Raw genomic sequence first — 21,067 nt, 5'->3', positions numbered from 1 at the left:
TGTGTGTTCAAAGTTTGTCCCACACAGCCACTCATACAGTTAGCATTTGAACCCCAACAATAAGAACCATAGCTACTTTTCATTTTAACAACCTACCTTCCATTAGTTTTATGAGTTAGCGTTCTTATCCTGTCATGAGGCTTTGCATAAAAGATCATTTTCGTTTCAGTACAGTATTGAAAATAAGATACCGTTGATTCCTCAGGCAATATCTGAGACACAGTTGATTACATGACAACTGTGCATACTGCCGTGCTGCTGTGTGCTGGTAGTAGCCTACCTGGGGCACCAACATCTCCAGGGGTTCCAGGCTGTCCCCTCACTCCAGGAAGTCCCATTGAACCTGCGTCACCTGCATACAGACTCTGGATTACAGAGCAGTCTTTACCTCAACAACTCACAATAATCGTGGATGTTTCTCTGGCAGCCATGTCAGAATGTTGGCTCCTACAGAACAAACTCAGGGGTGATGAGGTCTGATGCAGTTCTCATTACATCCCTCTTTAATCTACACATCTTGGTCATGTATTTTAGTACTCTTGTGAAGCTCTTTCCTCACCTGTAATTCCTTTAGATCCCGTTGGTCCGGCAGGTCCTTGTGGTCCAGTTTGTCCAGGTTCACCTTGAACCATGAGAAACGTCAAAATCTAAAACCTTTATCTGACCAATAACAACTTCTTCAAAGGTTTGTCAGACTGTCTGAATAACGTTATTATTGTTTATTTCTTATCATATATTTTAAAAGAATAAATGACACAAATATAGAACGCTAGCTTACACCTAACAACCTGCTGAGGTCTACTTACGGTTAGGATGTAAACGTTTTGATAGAGATTAAGAACAACTAACGGGACAGATGCTGTAATGATGACTTATTATTCATGTTGTTCTTAATATATTTGTTCTATTCTAGAACTCACCTGCTGGTCCGCGTGGTCCCCTCTCTCCATGTTCTCCTTTGGTTCCTGCCAGCCCTGGTGTTCCTCGATCACCTGCATTCAAAATGAAGCTCTCAGAAAGTCGGTCTGAACTCATACTGAGATATCTTTGCATAATATACTGTATATATATCATTACTTAATACTGCAACGAACGTATCAATTGTTCTGCTAAGACACAGTAGCTTAACCCTTTCACTATATTTGGTCTTTAGTTTCACGTCATTATTTGTTCTGTCCATATTCATAGTTTTATTTTGACAGGACTCTTTTTTATAGTTTATGAATCATTTTATATTTGCGTTACACTTCATGTGCATTGATGATAATCTAACTATTTACTTAAAAAATATCATATTTTACCAATAAAAGGAACTCATATCATGTAATCAGACACACATTTTGTGGCTCTATTAGTTTGAAATTGTCATGAAGTTCCTCATTTGACAATTTTTACAATGTCCATTTTTCAATTGAATTTTTGGCCTCTAATGATTAAAAATCATCAAAGTCAGCATTATCTATTTTTTATTTGTCTTAAAATTCTAAATACTTAATATTTTTAATTGATATTCACGTCTAAATTATATAAATATCTCTGTTTATTAATGTCGGCGGCCATTTTGAATACATTTTGGTAAATGTACTCTCATTTTTGAAATATATTTTTATGTGTAACAGCCCATTGTCAGGGAGTAGCTGACTGTTGATACTTTCATTATTGTAACTCAGATATACGTTGAAGTTTAAGGTTGACCTGTTAAAGAAAATGACATGTTGTTATAAAGGGCAAATATCGTGAAACTGTCCTCTAAGTTACATGTGTACTAAGTTACTCACAGGAGGGACGACTCAGGATGTGACCCGACTTTGAAACTGGGGAAATACAGTTTTCCTTCAAATGTCCCATGTTTGATGTTTAACTAGCAATAGTGGATATATTACACTGAAGGAATATTTTTGACTTGAACCACTGATTGTTTTTTGAGAGATCGTTTGATTGTTTGTGTGAAATGTGAAAAGAAAATAAACCCTAAAAGGTACCTTTTTCTCCTGGTGCTCCCGCTTCACCCTGGAAACCCTTTGGACCTGGAGCGCCTGCAAACACAAGATTACGGATTTAACTCATGACTGCAATGAATCACTCAATAGGAAATAACAGACAAAAACAGTAATTCATGAGTCTTTACCGGGGCTTCCTGAGGTACCCTGCTCTCCCATGGCACCTAAATCAAACAAGGAAATCACAGTGGCCACTGGTTTTAGCATCTGTTACCAAAGGGACTTTACATGTCATTTTCCTTAGTGATTTAAAAAGATAAAGTCATTTGTACATGGCCTAAAATATGCAAAAACACTGGTTTGGTCTTTTAGATTGGATCACAGCTGGCCTATAACTCCACCATGACCTTTGACCTTACCTATCGGCCCCACAGGACCAGCAGGACCTGAACGCCCTGCCTCGCCTTGAGATCCTGTCAAAACCAGGTTTCATTCTTAAAGACTGAACACAATCAATGAATAACTTTCCATGATTCAACGTGGGTGACGTAAACATCTTCTACCTTTGTCTCCTTTCGCTCCAAAGCCTGGTGGTCCGGCTTCTCCATGGGGGCCCGTCGGCCCGTCCCGGCCCCTCTGACCTGGTGGTCCCTCGGAACCTGCTTCACCTGGTCACAAAGGAGGAGAGACTCGCTCACTCTCACTTTTCTCGTCCTCAAAGAACAAAGATGATGATGTAAAATGAACACTACCTTCACTACCCTTTGGTCCTCTCGGTCCATCCAATCCTGGGTGTCCCGCCTGCCCAGGGGGGCCTACAGAAATGAGATATACCGAGGAACAAGCAGTGAGTTGGTCACCTCTGTGGGATGGAAACAGCTACAACACATTTGTTCTCAGTCTCACCTGGCAGGCCAGGAAATCCGCCATCACCTGCAAAAGAGTGATTCATAGCCGTTACACAGCGTTCTGCTTATCACACACTGCTGAGGTTTGATATTCATGACATTTTCAATACACATGCAGGACTGATCCTCACCCTTTTGTCCTAGCAGCCCTGGATCACCTGTAAAGAAACAACCAGCCTTAAATAGGATATCGAGGACAATATCAATTTCCAAATGATTTAATGATTTGTGCAAACATGCCTTTAGGTCCTGGATCTCCTCTCTCCCCTTTTAGTGAGTACACAAGTGTATCTGGTGGTGGAAACAAGTTAGGATCAATCAAATGTAAGCGTTGAGGAAGTTTTTCTATTGATGAATGTGTTGATTCATGAGCTTATGTGAAGATAACTCATCCGTGTGTTATATCTCCGTACCTCTTACAGCATCTGAGCGGAGTTCAGCCCTGACCAGCTGCTGAACGGCTCTCTGCAGGGCAGCGCTGTCCTGTCCACTTCCTGCACCTCCACCAGGCCCAGCAGCCCCCAGGTTGATTCCGTTGTCAGAGCGGGTCAGGGTGGCCCCGGAAGAAATGTATGAGGAGTCCAGCGGGTCGATGATGTTGATACCAGAGCCGGCCGACAGTCGGCTGGACCTGGCCGCCACAGTGCCAGTGATGGCTTCGAGAGCATCGACGCGGTTCTGGAGCCGTTTCACCTGTTCACCTGTGAGGCCAGAGAGAAGATGATGGGCTCGCTCGTGCAGACGACCTTCAGTGAGCCCTGTTAAAGTAAATAACATGCTGCAAGAGAATGCATGTCTTGCCCAAAGCGATGAGTCCAAAGAGGAGGCCGAGGAGGAAGAGCAGGCTGAGCAGGAGGCCGAGCAGCCACTTCCACCAGCTGCAGCAGGACCAGAAGCTAGAGCCTGACTCGTCATTGCCGATCTCTGAGAAACAAAAAAAACGTTTAGCTCCTTCGGCGATATAGACACTTAACAGACATTTATTCACATGGAAATCTTTGACTTGACACTTTCAAATTCTTATTACTTGTTCTTTTAACACCTATTTTAGCAATTCTGTTGTGAATCTAGTTCTGGCAGGATTTGACTGTAAACCTGTGTATACAACAGATTATAGTTTAAGGGAAAAAGTAAAAATGGGACCAAATACAGTACCTGCATAGGTGGCTTTGTCTTTTGTGGCAACTTTTAGGGTTGCAGCTTTAAAAAGAAAAAAAAAAAGAAACAGCAAATAATTACACACCGAACAAGAAATAGGAGGTATGTGATGAATCCAAAAGCCCATAATGTTTAGTTATATATCAGTCTACTTCTAGCATCTGTTCCTCCCTCCAGTCTGCTGGATGACAGCCCCTGCTTCTCTCTCTTTAGGGAGTCCCCAGAGTAGGTCGCTACAAGACAGAACAGTTACAGAAACACGGATCACACAAAGAACACATCTTTGGTGACTTTAAAATGTCAGCAACAGTGAAAGCAGTCGGGGCAGTGGGGTCAGTATATCAGGCTTAGTAGTACAAGCACTAGTACTTGGTAGCATTTAGTATTACCAGAAGCCTGAGCTGGTGCAGACATGAACTGCTTCCCTGTGTCTTTGGTCATCACCAGCCGCTCTGTCTCCTTCTTGACGGGAGCGTTCTCCTTCTCTATCAGCATAAACTTAAAGTCTTTGCCTGAGGCGTCGTCATTAACGGGACTGCTGGGTCTCACTGTGGGACACAGACAACACCGTTAGAAGCTACTGTGAATAACTATAATGTCCTCGTGATTAAGACATTTTGAATTACATGTGCAGAATACAGTAACAGTCACTGCGGCGGGCCTCAGCACCAAACGATGTGTGTCGTAAGGGCCTGCGCAGTCTGACAGAAGTGGGTAAACTCACTCTGTTTCACAATCAAATCTATCAACCCCTCACCTGTAGTGGTGCTGTATCCAGTGCCAGACACATTCTTCTGCACGCCGTACACTGTGAGGAGACAGGCACGCTCGTTTAGACGTGATTCATGATTCCTAAGGAAACCCCACAGCCTCTTCCACATTAACTGTGGTGTTTCCTCTTTGAAACTGACGGGTTCAATATTGGCACCTCTCAAAAAGATCATCTGAGCTTTTCCCTTTTAATGTTGTCGCAGTAGGAAAAGATTGACAGGACATCGATGGATACGTTTTTGTTCTTAACATCACTGCTTCACCTATTTGTGTGTTGGTTCCAGTTGGAGAGAGGACCATAGAACTGGAACTGGAACTGGCCAGGTTATTCTGAACACCATACACAGGGCCTGAGACAGAGAGACAATCAACAGTTATCTTCTGTCAGTGCCAAAGCATCAGGATGTGAAATCCCAGTGGGCTGCGACATGACAAGAGGAGAATCACCAGTGCTGCTAGCAGATGGTCCGTCGTTCATGGAGGGAGAGCCGAGTGTCAGGTTGTTCTGAACTCCTGCACATGACAGAACAGAGCACAGTCGTATGTGTCCATCGATCACAGTTGGCAAAGCAAAGGAAAGATTTTCCTTAAAATTAATGAATGGACCCTTTTTCCAGTTTGAAAACAACGATGACTTATACAAGTGTGCACACACAGTTCAGCAATGGAAGTACAGCTGAGTGAAACAGCTTGTAGAGCTACATAAGAGCATTAACCAGCAAAGATGGTGACTGTACCTAAACACACAGCCTTTCCAGAATTCTACAACACATTAGCTAGTGTGCAGGTATCAACATGTATCTGGTGGAAACCATCAAACACCAGGACAGAGACTCAGAGGTGGGACTTTATTCACTTTTAAAATGGACAGTGGTAGTCAACATGTGTAATAGCTTGCAGCCATAGAAGCCACCGGTGTTTCTGTTTAACTAGTGACCGTGTTAACTCGTGACTCTCACAGCACAATGTGTGACGGCAGCTGTTGAAAACACCAACAGAACATGTAGGTGTCCTGGTAAAAGACTTCAATCCGTTTTTAATACAGACTCATCTGAGTTTATTATCTACCAAACATTTACAGAAGTTACTGTCTCTCTCGCTCATGTCGTACATGTTGCCGAAGCATATTTGAATGTAGAAAAGTATTCAAATCAATAGAATAAACTGAAACAGAAAGTATACAAGTCAAACGTTGGTTTGAACAATACAAAGCGGAAACAAAGCAGAACTAACAACAAGGTGCAGGCAACTGCCACTCTCACTGTCCCCCACTGTCTCCCAGTGTCTCTCACTGTCCTTCACTGTCCTTCACTGTCTCCCAGTGTCTCTCACTGTCCCCCACTGTCTCCCAGTGTCTCTCACTGTCCTTCACTGTCCTTCACTGTCTCCCAGTGTCTCTCACTGTCCCCCAGTGTCTCTCACTGTCCTTCACTGTCCTTCACTGTCTCCCAGTGTCTCTCACTGTCCTTCACTGTCCTTCACTGTCTCCCAGTGTCTCTCACTGTCCCCCAGTGTCTCTCACTGTCCTTCACTGTCCTTCACTGTCTCCCAGTGTCTCTCACTGTCCCCCAGTGTCTCGCACTGTCCCCCAATGTCTCCCAGTGTCTCTCACTGTCCCCCACTGTCCCTCAGTGTCTCTCACTGTCCCCCACTGTCCCTCAGTGTCTCTCACTGTCCCCCACTGTCCCTCAGTGTCTCTCACTGTCCCCCAGTGTCTCTCACTGTCCCCCACTGTCTCCCAGTGTCTCTCACTGTCCCCTACTGTCCCCCACTGTCCCTCAGTGTCTCTCACTGTCCCCCACTGTCTCTCAGTGTCTCTCACTGTCCTCTACTGTCCCTCAGTGTCTCTCACTGTCCCCTACTGTCCCTCAGTGTCTCTCACTGTCCTTCACTGTCCTTCACTGTCCTTCACTGTCCCTCACTGTCCCCTACTGTCCCTCAGTGTCTCTCACTGTCCCCTACTGTCCCTCAGTGTCTCTCACTGTCCCCCACTGTCTCTCAGTGTCTCTCACTGTCCCCTACTGTCCCTCACTGTCCCTCACTGTCCCCCACTGTCCCTCAGTGTCTCTCACTGTCCCCCACTGTCTCTCAGTGTCTCTCACTGTCCCCTACTGTCCCTCACTGTCCCTCACTGTCCCCCACTGTCCCTCAGTGTCTCTCACTGTCCCCCACTGTCTCTCAGTGTCTCTCACTGTCCCCTACTGTCCCTCAGTGTCTCTCACTGTCCCCCACTGTCCCTCAGTGTCTCTCACTGTCCCCCAGTGTCTCTCACTGTCCCCCACTGTCCCTCAGTGTCTCTCACTGTCCCCCAGTGTCTCTCACTGTCCCCTACTGTCCCTCACTGTCCCCCACTGTCCCTCAGTGTCTCTCACTGTCCCCCACTGTCCCTCAGTGTCTCTCACTGTCCCCCAGTGTCTCTCACTGTCCCCCACTGTCTCCCAGTGTCTCTCACTGTCCCCTACTGTCCCCCACTGTCCCTCAGTGTCTCTCACTGTCCCCCACTGTCTCTCAGTGTCTCTCACTGTCCTCTACTGTCCCTCAGTGTCTCTCACTGTCCCCTACTGTCCCTCAGTGTCTCTCACTGTCCTTCACTGTCCTTCACTGTCCTTCACTGTCCCTCACTGTCCCCTACTGTCCCTCAGTGTCTCTCACTGTCCCCTACTGTCCCTCAGTGTCTCTCACTGTCCCCCACTGTCTCTCAGTGTCTCTCACTGTCCCCTACTGTCCCTCACTGTCCCTCACTGTCCCCCACTGTCCCTCAGTGTCTCTCACTGTCCCCCACTGTCTCTCAGTGTCTCTCACTGTCCCCTACTGTCCCTCACTGTCCCTCACTGTCCCCCACTGTCCCTCAGTGTCTCTCACTGTCCCCCACTGTCTCTCAGTGTCTCTCACTGTCCCCTACTGTCCCTCACTGTCCCCCACTGTCCCTCAGTGTCTCTCACTGTCCCCCACTGTCTCTCAGTGTCTCTCACTGTCCCCTACTGTCCCTCAGTGTCTCTCACTGTCCCTCACTGTCCTTCACTGTCCCCCAGTGTCCCTCACTGTCCCCCACTGTCCCTCAGTGTCTCTCACTGTCCCTCAGTGTCTCTTAGTTGATGGCAGGCAGCAGTGTGGATGTATCTGTGTTCTGTCGTGGTTCTTTTTAATAGTAGATCAGTAACCATGCTCAAGTCTTCTGCCTCCTGTCGGTTTAGAGCCAGACAGCATCTCATGCAGCTCTGTGTTTGTGTTTGCCAGTAGGTGACGTAGTTCTCTTTACCTGTGTTGTAATGTGCTTGAGTCTAAATGCTGGTGTGTTGGTGGAGCAGGTTTGTGGGCTCAGCAGCAGGACCTGCTGGTCTGCTGGTCTCTTGGCACTGCAGGGCTTGGTAATGATACAAGTGTTGTGTCCAAAATGTAGTTTCTCTTTTGTGGATAATGGCCTAATTCTGCCCTGCATGTATTATTAAAGAGTAAGTGAGAATTGCTGCATAGTACACCTTTAAAGGCCTTATTCACCTTAATAACTACGGTCTCACAGGTGAAAATACAAGTCCACCCCTGAACCTCTACCCTGGCTGTTTTATTTTGCTGATAACGCCTGGTTACAAAGTGGTCCCTTTGACTTCAAGAGTCTGGTCACCCACATCACTAAACATCACAATGTCTGCTGTAGAAATAGTCACAAGCTAAATCCAGTTCACAAAACCAAAACATGCTTTACTTTGTGAAAATAACCACAGTCCCTTTGCTCAGGTGTGACCATGCACAGCTAACAGAGGGGTGAGATACAATAGTTCCTCTGGCTACAGGTTATTGCTTGTCATACAAGACCCACCTGACGGGTAAAAGGTGGAGGGAGAGGACAGGTTGTTGGGGTTGGTGTTGTAACTGTAGCTACTGCTCACACCTCCGGACCAAATGCTGCCATATTGGTCTAGTAGGGAAGACAGAACAAATGAGGACACAGTAGAAGAAGTGTACTTTAAACAATGGTTCATCACAGCTCCATATTGTGGTACATAAAGGAGGCCAGTGTGTATGAACATCAACAGACATGACGGCTGATCGGTTGAACCTGCGCTGCGGCTCTCGGACACGGTCCTCGTGTCCACGCTGGCCTTCTTGGGGATGGGCAGCGTGTCGTTAGGGGACTGAGTGGGGCTGGTGCTGGTGGAGCGCTTTCCTCTCAGCAGGCGCTTCACGTCATCCAGCTCCGTCCCTGCACAGCAGAGCTCACATCAAACAGAGGACCACTCTGTGTCCACTTCAAGGACGCTAACAGCATGCATTTAGTCAATGCACCGACAAGAAGTCAATAAATACCAACATGTCAGACTGACAGTAGGTCATGATCACACTGCTGCATCATGACCTCTTTCTTTAGGGATCAGATGTAGGTATACATGGCCGTGAAGAGTCCTATACTCACAGCTTGCTGGAGGAGAAGCGCTCTGCAGCCTGGCTCTGATCTCACTCTCTACACAAACCACAAAATGTCTTCATTGTACATTGCTTTGTTAACAACGTATAAAGTAAAGTATTGATTAGTATTCCTGTATTGATATGCATTGTTTATGTCCTATCCTTTAAGTGTACTGTGACACAGCAGCCAGTGTACCTCTGCTCTGAGTTCTCCCTCTGGTGGCACTACTTGAAGTTGCACTTGAAGAGCCTAAAAGAAAAAAGAAGGAAACCTAAATCGTTGACAGTTTGAATTTGTGTGCTCATTCCAGATCATGATGTGAGACCCAGGTAAACCTTACCGTACTCCTTCCTGTTGTACTCTGGAGAGGAGTTTGTGCTTGAACTCTCTGAAACGTGGTGACAAAGTAATGATCAGATCAGCCTTCAGTTTGCTGTCATTGGCACAAGAAACAGTTCAGCAATGACTTGACCTCTGACCTACGACTAACCGTAAAAGACATCTGAGAGAGCAGCTGCCATGCTGGTGCTCGTGCTCGTCCTCTCTTTTGGAGTGGGTGAATGAGGGACAGCGGAGGACGATCCTCTCTTCGCTCCCCCGGATCCTCCCGGACCGTAGCTGGTCTTCGTCACCGTTGAAACCGTCACCGAACCTAGACCCCCTTCCCTTTTTCCTTCTCTGCCGCCACTCGCAAAACCAGAGGACATAGTGGAGGACCCTCCTCCGCCAGCCCTAAACCCTGCCCCTGAGCCCCCTGAGCCCCCCGAAGCCGCTGACCTCCCTCCACCGGAGGACACAGCGGAGGAGGCTCCGAGAGTTGAGATGCTGAGGCCTCCTGGTCCAGAGGAGCTGCTGGATGTGATGAGAACGGTGCTGCTAGAGCCTCCTGATGCAGCTCTCTCACCTGACCCTCCTGCACTTAGAGAAAGATCAGCTAAAGGGAGAGAAAGGAAATTAAAAGAGAGGAGATTACAGTGATCAGTTATTACACTCTTTGTTAAAAGACTCCCCTTGTGTTTTTCATCTCATCTTTAGCAGCAGATCTTATCAAAACTCTCGGCTAATACTCCAAGGAAGGCTGAAGATGGCTAATAACTAATCGCCTGAATCCAGTTTCACCTACAAGACTGCACTGGCAAAGCTCATATTTGACCTATAACATGAATACCTATTCAAACTTCTTCTGCCTGGTAGTGTGCCTGAACATGCTTAATACTCTCGGAATGCTTCCACTTGGATGAGATTGATTTATGACACGCATAGAACAGGGTAATGTTCTTTTCTTGCTTAATAAAAAAGACAAGCTGACATCTGGAGTCTTGACGGGCCTCCAGCTTCCTCTAGGGGAGAAATATGACGATAGCATGTCTCTATAATTCTTTGCGTCCACCAACATATTTTAAAGTTGCAGTCAGGGGTTTTCTGGCCGCCTGGGGGTAGCAACACAAGCTGTAATCATAACCCTGACATACAATATGATCAACTTCTACAGTTGATATGGTTAACATGTGAGCGAGAAACCATCCTGCAGAAACAGAGATACATGAGCATTCATCTGCAGCTGTTCTTTGGCTAAATAACAATATTCGCTCTCCTTTTAGCTTAGTTTTGGTCTCCATTTACTTCTTTTGGTGCTGGGAAAGTAGCATACAGTAGGTTCATCAAAGCTTGTTCCTGCTGTCTAGAAACAAGGCTATGAGCTGCAGGGGGGAGTCACTGGTGAGTTAGGAATCGTTTACGTGTCTTAAAAAGAGTGTAAATGAGACGACTAACGTCCTCACTAGAACACAAGACCTCCTTTAGCTTAGTGGTGGAGGTATGAAGTCATGTGACGGCGGTGGACTCCCTTTATAGCGTTTACAACGTTAACTTTTTACTTTACACTTCAAACAACATAAAAGTGGTGTTCATTTGTGAAGATTACAAAACCTGTAAGCATCATTCACGTTCGTTTGACACAGATTATTTTCTCGAGTAATCCAAAATCAGAAGAATCCCATTGGCTGTTTGTGAAGGGAACCAGTGATGATGACTTCCTGTTGCACTACAGAATGACGTCCTCCTGCAGCTCTCTACAAGAGTCATCTGCACAAGTGTTTTGGGGCTGTGTGTCATGAATAACTCTCCCCGGGGAGGGATGAACAGTGAACCCACATGTGAGTCAGATAAAACAATTTGATCCGACCAGACTTAACTTCACAATCTGCCATTCGATATGGCACAGCTTACTTTGTGATAGAGAACTACATGAGAGTATTAGTTTCACAGCGACAGCATCATCAACAATCACCCTGCAGATACATGACGAGCTAGTTGTAATATATTTTGTAATGAATTCATATCACATATACATGGTCCATTTGGTGTTTTTATTTATTGAAAAGTACTACTTTTTCTACAGCTTTAGTGAGCCTGTCTGTCTTCAGGGCAGCTTTGCTGTGGTTGAACTTCTTCCAGTGGGAAGGAGTTAGTGTCTCTCAAAGCTTTCAGAGTAGCTTCCCCAACACTTTGTAAGGAAGGATTGAATTATACAATTCTAATACAAGAACACTGATGTTCTTATTTCATTTAGCATGTGGCCTTTGAAAGGTTGGTCCACTGTAAACAGTTTTCCTCTGAACTAGTCCTCATATAAAAACAGTACAGCGTGTATTGAGGTGGAAGCAGAAATGAAGGAGACAGATCCCTTTTTCCTCTTTTCTTTTAATTTAAATGAACAAATCTTTTAAAACGCTGACATCGAACTCATGCCATGTCAGTGATACATGGCATTACACAGCTTCCTTTAGCTTGTGTGAAGCATATCAAATCAAAGGTGTAGCAGGTAAAGGCCAACACCTCTGAGATCTTACCTCTGCTGCTTCCTCCAACGCCTCCAGCAGAACCGACAGTCGTGGTTGTAATTAGTTTGTCCATTCAATGCTAGCTGTTGAAAAGAAAACAGAACACACACTGTTTGATTCCTGAGAGAAAATACCTTTATACTGTGTAAAATATGAGAAAAAGTTGATTTTGGCCACGCGGAGCTGGAAAGTTACTACTCCCCGAGGCGTTACGCACTGAGTCATAAACTTTCAATTTGTGTGGTCATATTTCTTTCCTTTGTAGCAATGTTTCCTGTGGATGGGGCTCTATAGAATCCAACATGCCATTGATGTAAAGGGTTCACCTGAAGCTGTATAAAGGGCGTAGCTCTTTGATGAATGTGGCTTTCCTTTGAACAAAAAGAACCTAAAAGGCGGATCACTACAGAACTTCAGCTGAAACAGGTGAGGTTTCACAGCCAGAGGAACACGATCTCTGGCCAGCAGTCAGACGGACGGACTGAAACTAGAACTGACCTTTGCAGACATCCAGTCAGAGCAGAGCTACAGCACACTGACTAACAAAGAACTCACAAACTAAAGCTAGATGAAAGACTGCTACAGAGTTACTTCTTTATATTTTAGAGATCACAAATAAAGTAATGGTTTCAAAAATAATACAAAGCACGTGATCATAGCAGTTTTACCTAAAGGTCCAGTGAAACAGAGGTTAGAGCGTTTTTAGCTTCTGTTATGGATTTTTAACTCTTGATTCTTTTTTGTAAATTTCCCATTCAAATGAGCGGTTGAGCGGGGACACTGGCGGCATGAAGGGAGGCTGGGCGCCGTTCATCTGCATGAAGTGGTCGCTCTGCAGTGAGACAGAGCATCTCTCATCTCTCCCTCCTCCTGATCTGACAACAGGTGAGGGAGGCGTGTGTGGAGCCAACAGTCCTCTGGAGCTCCATATTGTGCTGAACTATAAGCCCGCCCACGATAGCTGTCCAATCAAATATGAAGGATTTGATTTAAACCACTCTTGTAACTGTTTAACGCTCAAATACTCTGTTTCATTGTGAAAGATGTCACAGTACAGAAGATACAGACGCTCTAACGTCTGTTCCACTGGGACTTTGGGAATTTGTCTACAAACAAAAGGCTTTAGTGAATCCTGTGAAAACTGGTGTAGTCCATGTGTTGCTTTTAGCTGATTTAGTTGTGGGTAGAGGTGTGCACACTGTTCACTACACTGTCATCTATCATACTGCCACTAGGGGGCAACAGAGTTGATATTTGTTTTTACTATCCCGGAAGGTCAGTAGGTCGGGAATCACTTGCCCAAAGTCCATTTTTACTCGCCCCGATCCAAATAGTTTTATTTATTAGCAGCTCTCAATTAACTCTTAGCTGCATGTAAACGAGATGCTGATGGTTCTTTTCATGACACTCCAGTGACGTTTTTCATCAAATTGATGTGCCTTTTGAAAAATAACCTTGTTTACTTTGCCTTGCTCTCAAAGTTATGGCAAACTGCATAATACATATATGAGGTTTCTCTCACATCCGCCACTCAGCGCAAATCTTGTTTCCAGGATAATAAAAAATGCTCGCAGGATGGCTCACTCCTTAGCTGCTACCATCATCAGCTCAAGAAGGAAAAGCTGCCAGAGCTACGTTATGATGGAGACCACACAGTCACTAAATGCACCTTTTTGTTGAGCCCTGCGTTGGCTTGTTCGAGATAACGTGTCCATTGAAAGCATTCATTTGCCTGAGGTAACTGGCTGGGTCTTTGTGGAAATATGAACTTGGTCTGACGGGGGAGTCTGGGTATTTAGCTTGAAAAGGGCAGAGTGAAGCCCCCGACAATGTCAGTCCCCCAAATACTGAACAGTACCCCCCCACGCAGCCCGCCCCCCTCAGGAAGATACTGTGGGCATAAAACCGTGAAGAAAGGAAATACCTGCTACATGAAGAGAATTACATGTATAACTCACATTTTACATTTCTCAGTCAACATTTGCACAACACGTTTACATAGTAAACGTCTCTCCACTATGTGACAAACACTTTCCCACAATTCTATTCACTTAAGTGCATTTTTTTGTTGTTGCAGCATTTATTGATACAAAGCAACTTCCTAACCTTCTCTCTATATGTGTTATTATGCGTGACTGAATATACTTTGTTAATGCATTGTGCCTTTCATTTTTTTTATGTATTTGATGGATCAATAAAGATGATCTTATGTAATCTTTAAAAGTCATTTTCCATGTTAAAGAGACTCAGGACATACAAGCTAAAGTCTACAGTTATAGTTATTCATTTATTACTGTTATTCACAACGATTGTGGCTGCCATGACTCATGTTATTCCTCTGAAGTGGCGATAACCTGAACCCGTAAAAACCATAGTTCAGCATTAACTAATGATTGCATAGCGGCTAATAGGTTTGAGTGATTTTATAAAACAGAATGCTAGTGAGTTTTCTTACCTTTTAGATTATTTGTTCAGAAGTAATGTCTCCCAGCAGAAAAGACTGATGAGTCTTTCCTGTTCAGCACATCGCAGTGTATCAAGTCCAGGTGCTGAAGGAATACGCTGTGCAGTGCCGGAGACATGCGCGTATCTGACTCATAGCTTCAGTCGACAAGTCCCAACAAAGTGGAATGGGCCCCTCACAGGCTCTCTGTTTAGTCAGTGCAGGAACAAGAGCCCCGGGCTCTTTGGATGGCAGAAGAAAACAACGGAATAAAGGCAGTCAGAGTGTGTCGCGCCACTCTGTCGATAATTACTTTCCTTTTTTTCTATAATCACATGCTTGTGTCATGTGTGAAGAGTCATACACAATAAAAGAATGTGACCGTGACTCTGAAAGGCCTGAAAAATATCATTATTGTAAATTAAAAGTGAAAACATAAGCATGGACAAAACAATTCATCCTCATTATCTTCTACCTGCTCTAGAAGAACGTGCTGCAGCGCCGTAGATAGTGATCATGATTCAGCAGCAGACTCCTGAACTGTGCATCTGAATGTGAGCAGTAATAGTCAGCGCCACAAATCCGTCTCCTCAAGAGGGTGATCTGTGTTGTGACTTTGTTTACATGCTTTGAGCTTTACAGTGGCAGTGAGGCTTGACTCTCCCTGCAGCACCGTGACTGTCAGATTTATATTCACTCTCACTGGAGCTGAGAAATGCATCACAGGTACACAACTTCAAGTGGAGAAAAGCCTCTCTTATATATCCACTGTGTCAGGTAGACAAGGAGCACTCAATCTGGAACTACTGACACAAACCTTGTGACGGAGGTGTGATTCAGAGTTGAATCTGTTCGATCAAGTCTGAATCCATCCTGAATGAAACTTATGCGGTATGAATTCTTTAGTGACATGTTTGAAAAGTCTGTTGATGTAACAGCGATCAAACAACAACACAGCACCATGTGTTCTTTTCTTCTGTCTCTTACTTTAACGTGGACCGATGCGTCTGACTTCCCACTTCAAACTGACACAGGCTGTGTTTGATTTCTGTTAAGATGTCACCTCAACACCACCAGTCTGAAGTAATCGTTATAATAATAATTATTTTCCACGCTCAGATGTCTTTAAAAGGGCAAATAGTTTGGGGAGATGTGAGTGAGTTGCATTAATAAGCCCACAGCTCCCGGCTACTATTACTCAGGTATGTGTCAGTGCTGGCACGAGTGGATCTACACCTTCATGCTTCAGGGCCTCCAGGAGTTGGAGGATGAAGAAATAAAATCAAAGGCGTATGAATATATCTATGAATATCCTATGTGACATCTGCAATTATAGCATCATTTAGCATCACTCATATCCAAAAGAAAAAATGAAACAACCACTCATAATAATGATAATAGTTTAAATTCTAAACGGAGGCTGTTGTGATAACTACTACTGTACTGCACTAAGATAAGATACTGTCCAACTGTATTGTAGCAAGAGCTCCACATCAGTGAGCCACTCTGTTACATGTTCCTTCTTCACCATGATCATGTACGCTGTATTTCATTTGAGTCAGTCTCACATACATTGTCCTGTTGATGTAAATCCTCAGCACCAAATGTGTACAAATCCATGGCGGAAAATAGTCCCAAACCCACTATGTACCCCTGCTTGAGTAGTTTTTGCAAAAATGCCCAGCTATTTTAGGAAATTGTGTTGTATTTTTTTCTATATCCACATATATATCTCAATAGAAACATAGACCAGCATTCCACTTTAAAGACTTAAAATTGCTAAATTCGACATTCAGAGCATTTCTATTGTCTCCACATGGTTCTCAACATGGAGACGGCTGAGCCGGCTGCTAGAAGCTAACGGTGCTAACAACACTGAAAGTGCTGACAGAGCTAAAAGTGTTTACCGGAGGGGGGATCGGAGGGACGACGCTGTCTGTCTGGACGACATTATCAGCTGTAACCGCCTTATGAAAGCAGAGCAGTACCAGTAAGGCACGCTCACGTGCACTAGCAATATAAATACTATGAAAATATCAAAACACTCAATCCATGGAAAAATACACACAGCTAATATTCAACAACTGTGCCTTCAAAAAATCAATCCGTAAGACTTCAGTCCTGCTTAATTTAGAATTTCTATTGGAGAACAAATGAATTGAGATTAGCAATCTCATCATACAAACATGCTATTTTGTGTGAATTGTGTGCATAGTTTTGTGTGTGTAGGGCTATACAATGGAGAAAAACTGTTATACAGCTCTTTCCCCCAGGAATGTCTCCACATACTACTGCAAATGTATAAATTGAAACGAGCCGTCAGGATTTCTCTACAATTTTCACAACTTTACAATCTATTGACCATTCGACAGTTTTAAACATGAACATTATAAATGTGTCCCGGGTTATTTCCAGTCGCAGTGTTTGACAGACATTTTTGAAATTGTTATCAAACTCAGAAAATATTTTTTTAATTATTATTATGTGGTGCCTCGTATGTGTTTATGTGTATACAAACATACAGGACTGTCTCAGAAAATTAGAATATTGTGATAAAGTTCTTTATTTTGTGTAATGCAATTAAAAAAACAAAAATGTCATGCATTCTGGATTCATTACAAATCAACTGAAATATTGCAAGCCTTTTATTCTTTTAATATTGCTGATTATGGCTTACAGCTTAAGAAAACTCAAATATCCTATCTCTAAATATTAGAATATCATGAAAAAGTATACTAGTAGGGTATTCAACTAATCACTTGAATCGTCTAATTAACTCGAAACACCTGCAAGGGTTTCCTGAGCCTTGAAAAACACTCAGCTTGGTTCAGTAAACTAAATCACACGTATGGGGATTATCACAATATTCTAATTTTCTGAGACAGTCCTGTATATGTATGATCAGCATTATGGTCCTCAAATCTGTTAGACCTAACTTTGTTTCCTTTTATTGATGTTTTTTATACAAAATCTAATTTGTCAAGTTTGCATGTGACGTACATCAACATTTCTTGATAAAAACATTACGTGTGATACTTTTGATAAAACCCTGACCGGAAGTTTTCATTTTCAGTTGTACTTCCGGGTGAACTGTCATGGCGGCGCACAGCCAGAACTGAAAATAGATACCCTAACCCCTGAAGAGGCTAACAACCCCGGAGCAGACTGCTGTCATGAATTTCAAAGATCTGGTGAGGTGGAACACGAGAGTGTCTGCAGTCTACGCTGTTGGTATCTGGACCATGGTCGGTTCTTACGTATACGTCACGTACTCGGGCGACACGCCAGGTGAGGGACGATCAACTGTAACCGTGTTATACTGCTGTTCAGTCGGTTATATACAGTCTATGTTTAGGAGTATTGTACTATTGTATTACTATATGCTGTAAAACAAACCGTACGAGCTAATTCGGTTTGTACTTGTTCAGTTCACTAGTTGACTAGCACTAGAGTCACTTATAGTGTTCCTAGAATCCTAGTCATCCGTGAACAGACCGTCACTAGAGTCTTCTTGGACTCCACGTTGTTTTACGGTGCGTGAACACAGTAGACATTACGACTATTATGACTTCAAAATAAGAGCTACGTTCTGGTGAATGTGATGGGCAATTTCACATTCATTCAACAAATCAGTGAATCTCACATTAAGGAAAAAATTAAAAAAACGTGCCGTGGACTTTTTACGCATTGTAATGCATGTACTGCAGGCTGAAGTTAGAAAAAAACGATCTTAAAGTACAGTTGTCATAAACATACATGAAAGCTGACCTCTGCATTTAACCTATTCTAAGCACTAGAATGCTGCTGTAAAGGCCCGTTCATTTATTTTAACATTGAATTATATACTTAGTTGTGTTTTATTCATTTAGTTTTGACCCTTAAAATTCTTCATTGCATTTCGCTCATATATGATATTTTAATGTCAATTTAGGAAATCTGCATCAGAATGTCCTTTTATTCTTATGTTAGTTTCACACTGATAGTCTGCTATCATTCTGAAGTGAAGTGAATCAGTGACAGTAGTCCTTTCCTTTCTAACATGAAATTAGAGGGGAGATAGCTCATGAGACATTTTAAGGGCTTTCATTTTGAAATTCCACATCAGAATATCTTGGTATTATCTAAGTGATACTCTGAGGTGTCTCCTATTAATCCAAAGTGGATGGAGTTTTTGAATGTGAGGTAAAGTACTAATGTTGAGGTCAGGTTAGTCTTTGGAAATGTATTCTTATTTACATCTGACTAATTATTGATATAGTTGGAATTACATTTTCTCTAAAATACATTTAGCAGGCGGCAGTTATTTACTAATTATTTATTTTGTATTATTCAATATTTATTCATTTTGTCTTACTTATTAATGCATTTTATTTATTTATGTAATTATTTATTTATTGATAGACTGATTTATTGAATGAATGTGAAATTGCCTATCACATTCACCAAAACTCAGCTTTTATTTTGAAGTCAGAGCTGACACACTGATTACACCGTAATGTCTGCTGTACACACGGACCGCTAAACAACGATGCCTTTGACAAACTAACTTCATCCTCTTTCTATCATCACTGTGCAGCTTTGCTGTGTTCTCTAACCTATAGCCTGTTTAGCATCAACGTGAACCCATATCACCATCTATAGCTTGGGCTGTGTGGCTGTAATCAGCAGTTAGTGTCGTCTAGTATGAATATCATGGTACTTGACTATTTCAATGTTATGTTGAAATATTGCACTTTTTCCTGCACATTTGTCTGACAGCAATAGTTGTTTTGCAGATGGATACTTCAAAGTGCTTCAATAAATTAGTTTCTTACGTTATTTATCTTTATTTTGATTTGTATTTATTGTTTAGTCAAGCTGAGAATGTTTATTACAATAAATAAATATCAATTACTCGCATTCATTCAGACACGGCTGCCTTTCACAGTTGTTATCCTGTATATTATTCACTCAACCCAGCTTACATAGAATGATATCCGCTCTAACGGCTCACTCTTTACTTTGACCCTTGAACTTAGTGAAAAGAAAAGAAGCGGTTGAAGAGCCAGAAGATCCAAATAAGGTCGTCCACCAGACGGCTCACTCCAAAACGGTCATCGTCTACAGGAAAGACTTTGTCCCGTACAGCACGAGGATCTACAACTTCATCCGGTCCTTCAGCGGGGAACCAAAGAGTGGAGACAGTGACAAATGACGATGGACACTGGGCTCGTCAGGAGCACCTTTTTATAATGCACTATGAATGCTTTTTGTGTGAGGATATTCTCTTTATTTGGAAAATAAATTCCAGCGCACTATCCAGGTCTGAGGCAGCTGCCATTGTGTTTGGATGCTAATGGTCTGACCCCAGATCTATTTTATTCTTTATCTGCCAACAATATTCAGTAATGTTACTGTCAGCTACTGTCCACAATGATGTACAAATAAACGTGATCTCTTCATTATGTAAGAGGCTAATATGAAACTGTCTGAAGGTTGTTGTTTATATATATATATATATATATATATATATATATATATATATATTAGGGCTGTGAAATGATTACAAATTGTAATCAAATTAATCACAGGTTTCTGTGGATTAATCATGATTAATCACATATTACCGATTTTTGTCATTATTGTGCGTCTTTGCGGTGCTTTGATGCTCGAGTACCCCGTTGCCACTCGTAAAACTTCCCCTCGTCCTCAACAATATTAATCGGTCTACAGCTTTTTGCAATCCATTTGGCAACTGTGCTAGTCAACTTGTCCCAGGCAGACTTAGTGAGGGAACTACGTTGTTCAGTGAGGGTGGTTTGGCGCATTCCACTTAAACTCCTCTCACCGACCAACGCATGCGCCGCGTGGAGATGGTACTTTAGGCTGGTAGTGCTACGGTGAAACCATAACGTCTTCCCGTTTACGTTTACGCCCCTTTTCCTAGAGGCGGGAATTGCCCCCTCTCTACGGCAACCCTGATGGGACATATCTTCAACACCAGAAAGGACAAACATGAGATAGTCTGTTACATTAGTTTGTTTGGATAGCAGCTAACGCCTGACTGCATTAGAGATGTTTTGATTGAGACCTGTATGCTTTTGCTTCGATTATTGTTGCGTCACCTTCGTGATCTTAATGTTTTGGATATATCCTTCCACTGCATATTGCAGTCCCTTTTGCCTTGATCCGGAGAATATCGCGGAGATATTACTCCAAAAAGTATCACTGACACTGACAGATATAGCGCTGGTCCTCGTCCTCGCCATGCTTTAGGGTTGACAGTCCTGGGAGTTTTGTTGACGTAGCAACAGTAACTAAGGGGGCGAACGGTCAATTTTGGGTATATTGGAAGCTCATTCTGCGCATTCGTTAAATGCGTTAAAAAAAAAAAAACGAATTAATCCTGTAATTTAATCATAACGCGTTAACGCGTTATTTTCCACAGCTCTAATATATATATATATACACACACTGTTTATATATGGATTATTTGGATTATTTTTTATAGATCTCGTCATTATCTTGATTGATGACTGAGACAGCAGTTACTACTAACATTAGTGATGTTTGTAGGGTTAACTCTAACCCACGACTGAGGCAGCCAAGAGGAATTCATC

The 21,067-nt window shown here is 43.1% G+C and overlaps 2 protein-coding genes across 6 annotated transcripts in view; one reads left to right on the top strand and one right to left on the bottom strand.

The window, feature by feature from the left end:
* The window catches only part of LOC306695574 (uncharacterized protein), a 28,416-nt gene extending 13,813 nt beyond the window's left edge, over positions 1-14,603 (bottom strand). For 4 of the 5 annotated variants that reach the window (XR_013767081.1, XM_079158837.1, XM_079158839.1 and 1 more), the window contains exons 1-27: positions 14,481-14,603; positions 12,035-12,108; positions 9,673-10,116; positions 9,523-9,570; positions 9,378-9,431; positions 9,189-9,236; positions 8,835-8,978; positions 8,595-8,693; positions 5,225-5,290; positions 5,041-5,127; positions 4,764-4,814; positions 4,396-4,554; positions 4,159-4,239; positions 4,004-4,048; positions 3,650-3,772; positions 3,262-3,549; positions 3,089-3,139; positions 2,975-3,006; positions 2,847-2,874; positions 2,693-2,755; positions 2,504-2,608; positions 2,360-2,413; positions 2,129-2,164; positions 1,983-2,036; positions 921-992; positions 560-622; positions 281-352 (exon numbers count right to left, since the gene is read on the bottom strand). Coding sequence is in view for 4 of the 5 variants with exons in the window: in XM_079158837.1 (XP_079014963.1) it covers positions 281-352; positions 560-622; positions 921-992; positions 1,983-2,036; positions 2,129-2,164; positions 2,360-2,413; positions 2,504-2,608; positions 2,693-2,755; positions 2,847-2,874; positions 2,975-3,006; positions 3,089-3,139; positions 3,262-3,549; positions 3,650-3,772; positions 4,004-4,048; positions 4,159-4,239; positions 4,396-4,554; positions 4,764-4,814; positions 5,041-5,127; positions 5,225-5,290; positions 8,595-8,693; positions 8,835-8,978; positions 9,189-9,236; positions 9,378-9,431; positions 9,523-9,570; positions 9,673-10,116; positions 12,035-12,098 (2,431 nt within the window). In the remaining variant the exon portion in view is untranslated. The remainder of the gene's footprint in view (positions 1-280; positions 353-559; positions 623-920; positions 993-1,982; positions 2,037-2,128; positions 2,165-2,359; positions 2,414-2,503; positions 2,609-2,692; positions 2,756-2,846; positions 2,875-2,974; positions 3,007-3,088; positions 3,140-3,261; positions 3,550-3,649; positions 3,773-4,003; positions 4,049-4,158; positions 4,240-4,395; positions 4,555-4,763; positions 4,815-5,040; positions 5,128-5,224; positions 5,291-8,594; positions 8,694-8,834; positions 8,979-9,188; positions 9,237-9,377; positions 9,432-9,522; positions 9,571-9,672; positions 10,117-12,034; positions 12,109-14,480) is intronic. The other variant, XM_079158838.1, reaches the window with a different exon arrangement.
* A 2,961-nt stretch (positions 14,604-17,564) lies between these two features.
* Positions 17,565-19,926, top strand: LOC306696748 (small integral membrane protein 26-like). Its single transcript, XM_079160432.1, has 2 exons — positions 17,565-17,756; positions 19,487-19,926. Exons 1-2 carry the CDS (start codon positions 17,642-17,644, stop codon positions 19,660-19,662), a joined length of 291 nt encoding a protein of 96 aa, XP_079016558.1. The 5' UTR covers positions 17,565-17,641; the 3' UTR covers positions 19,663-19,926.
* Positions 19,927-21,067: the final 1,141 nt, after the last annotated feature.

This window comes from Pholis gunnellus, assembly GCF_910591455.1.
Source record: "Pholis gunnellus genome assembly, chromosome: 5".
Lineage (NCBI taxonomy): Eukaryota > Metazoa > Chordata > Actinopteri > Perciformes > Pholidae > Pholis > Pholis gunnellus.
This window is presented reverse-complemented; position numbering and strand designations above follow the sequence as displayed.

Coding starts and splice junctions, on each gene's coding strand:
- LOC306696748 (XM_079160432.1), top strand. CDS start 17,642: ATGAATTTCAAAGATCTGGTGAGGTGGAACACGAGAGTGTCTGCAGTC. Junction 17,757..19,486: donor GTACTCGGGCGACACGCCAG/GTGAGGGACGAT, acceptor CCTTGAACTTAG/TGAAAAGAAAAGAAGCGGTT.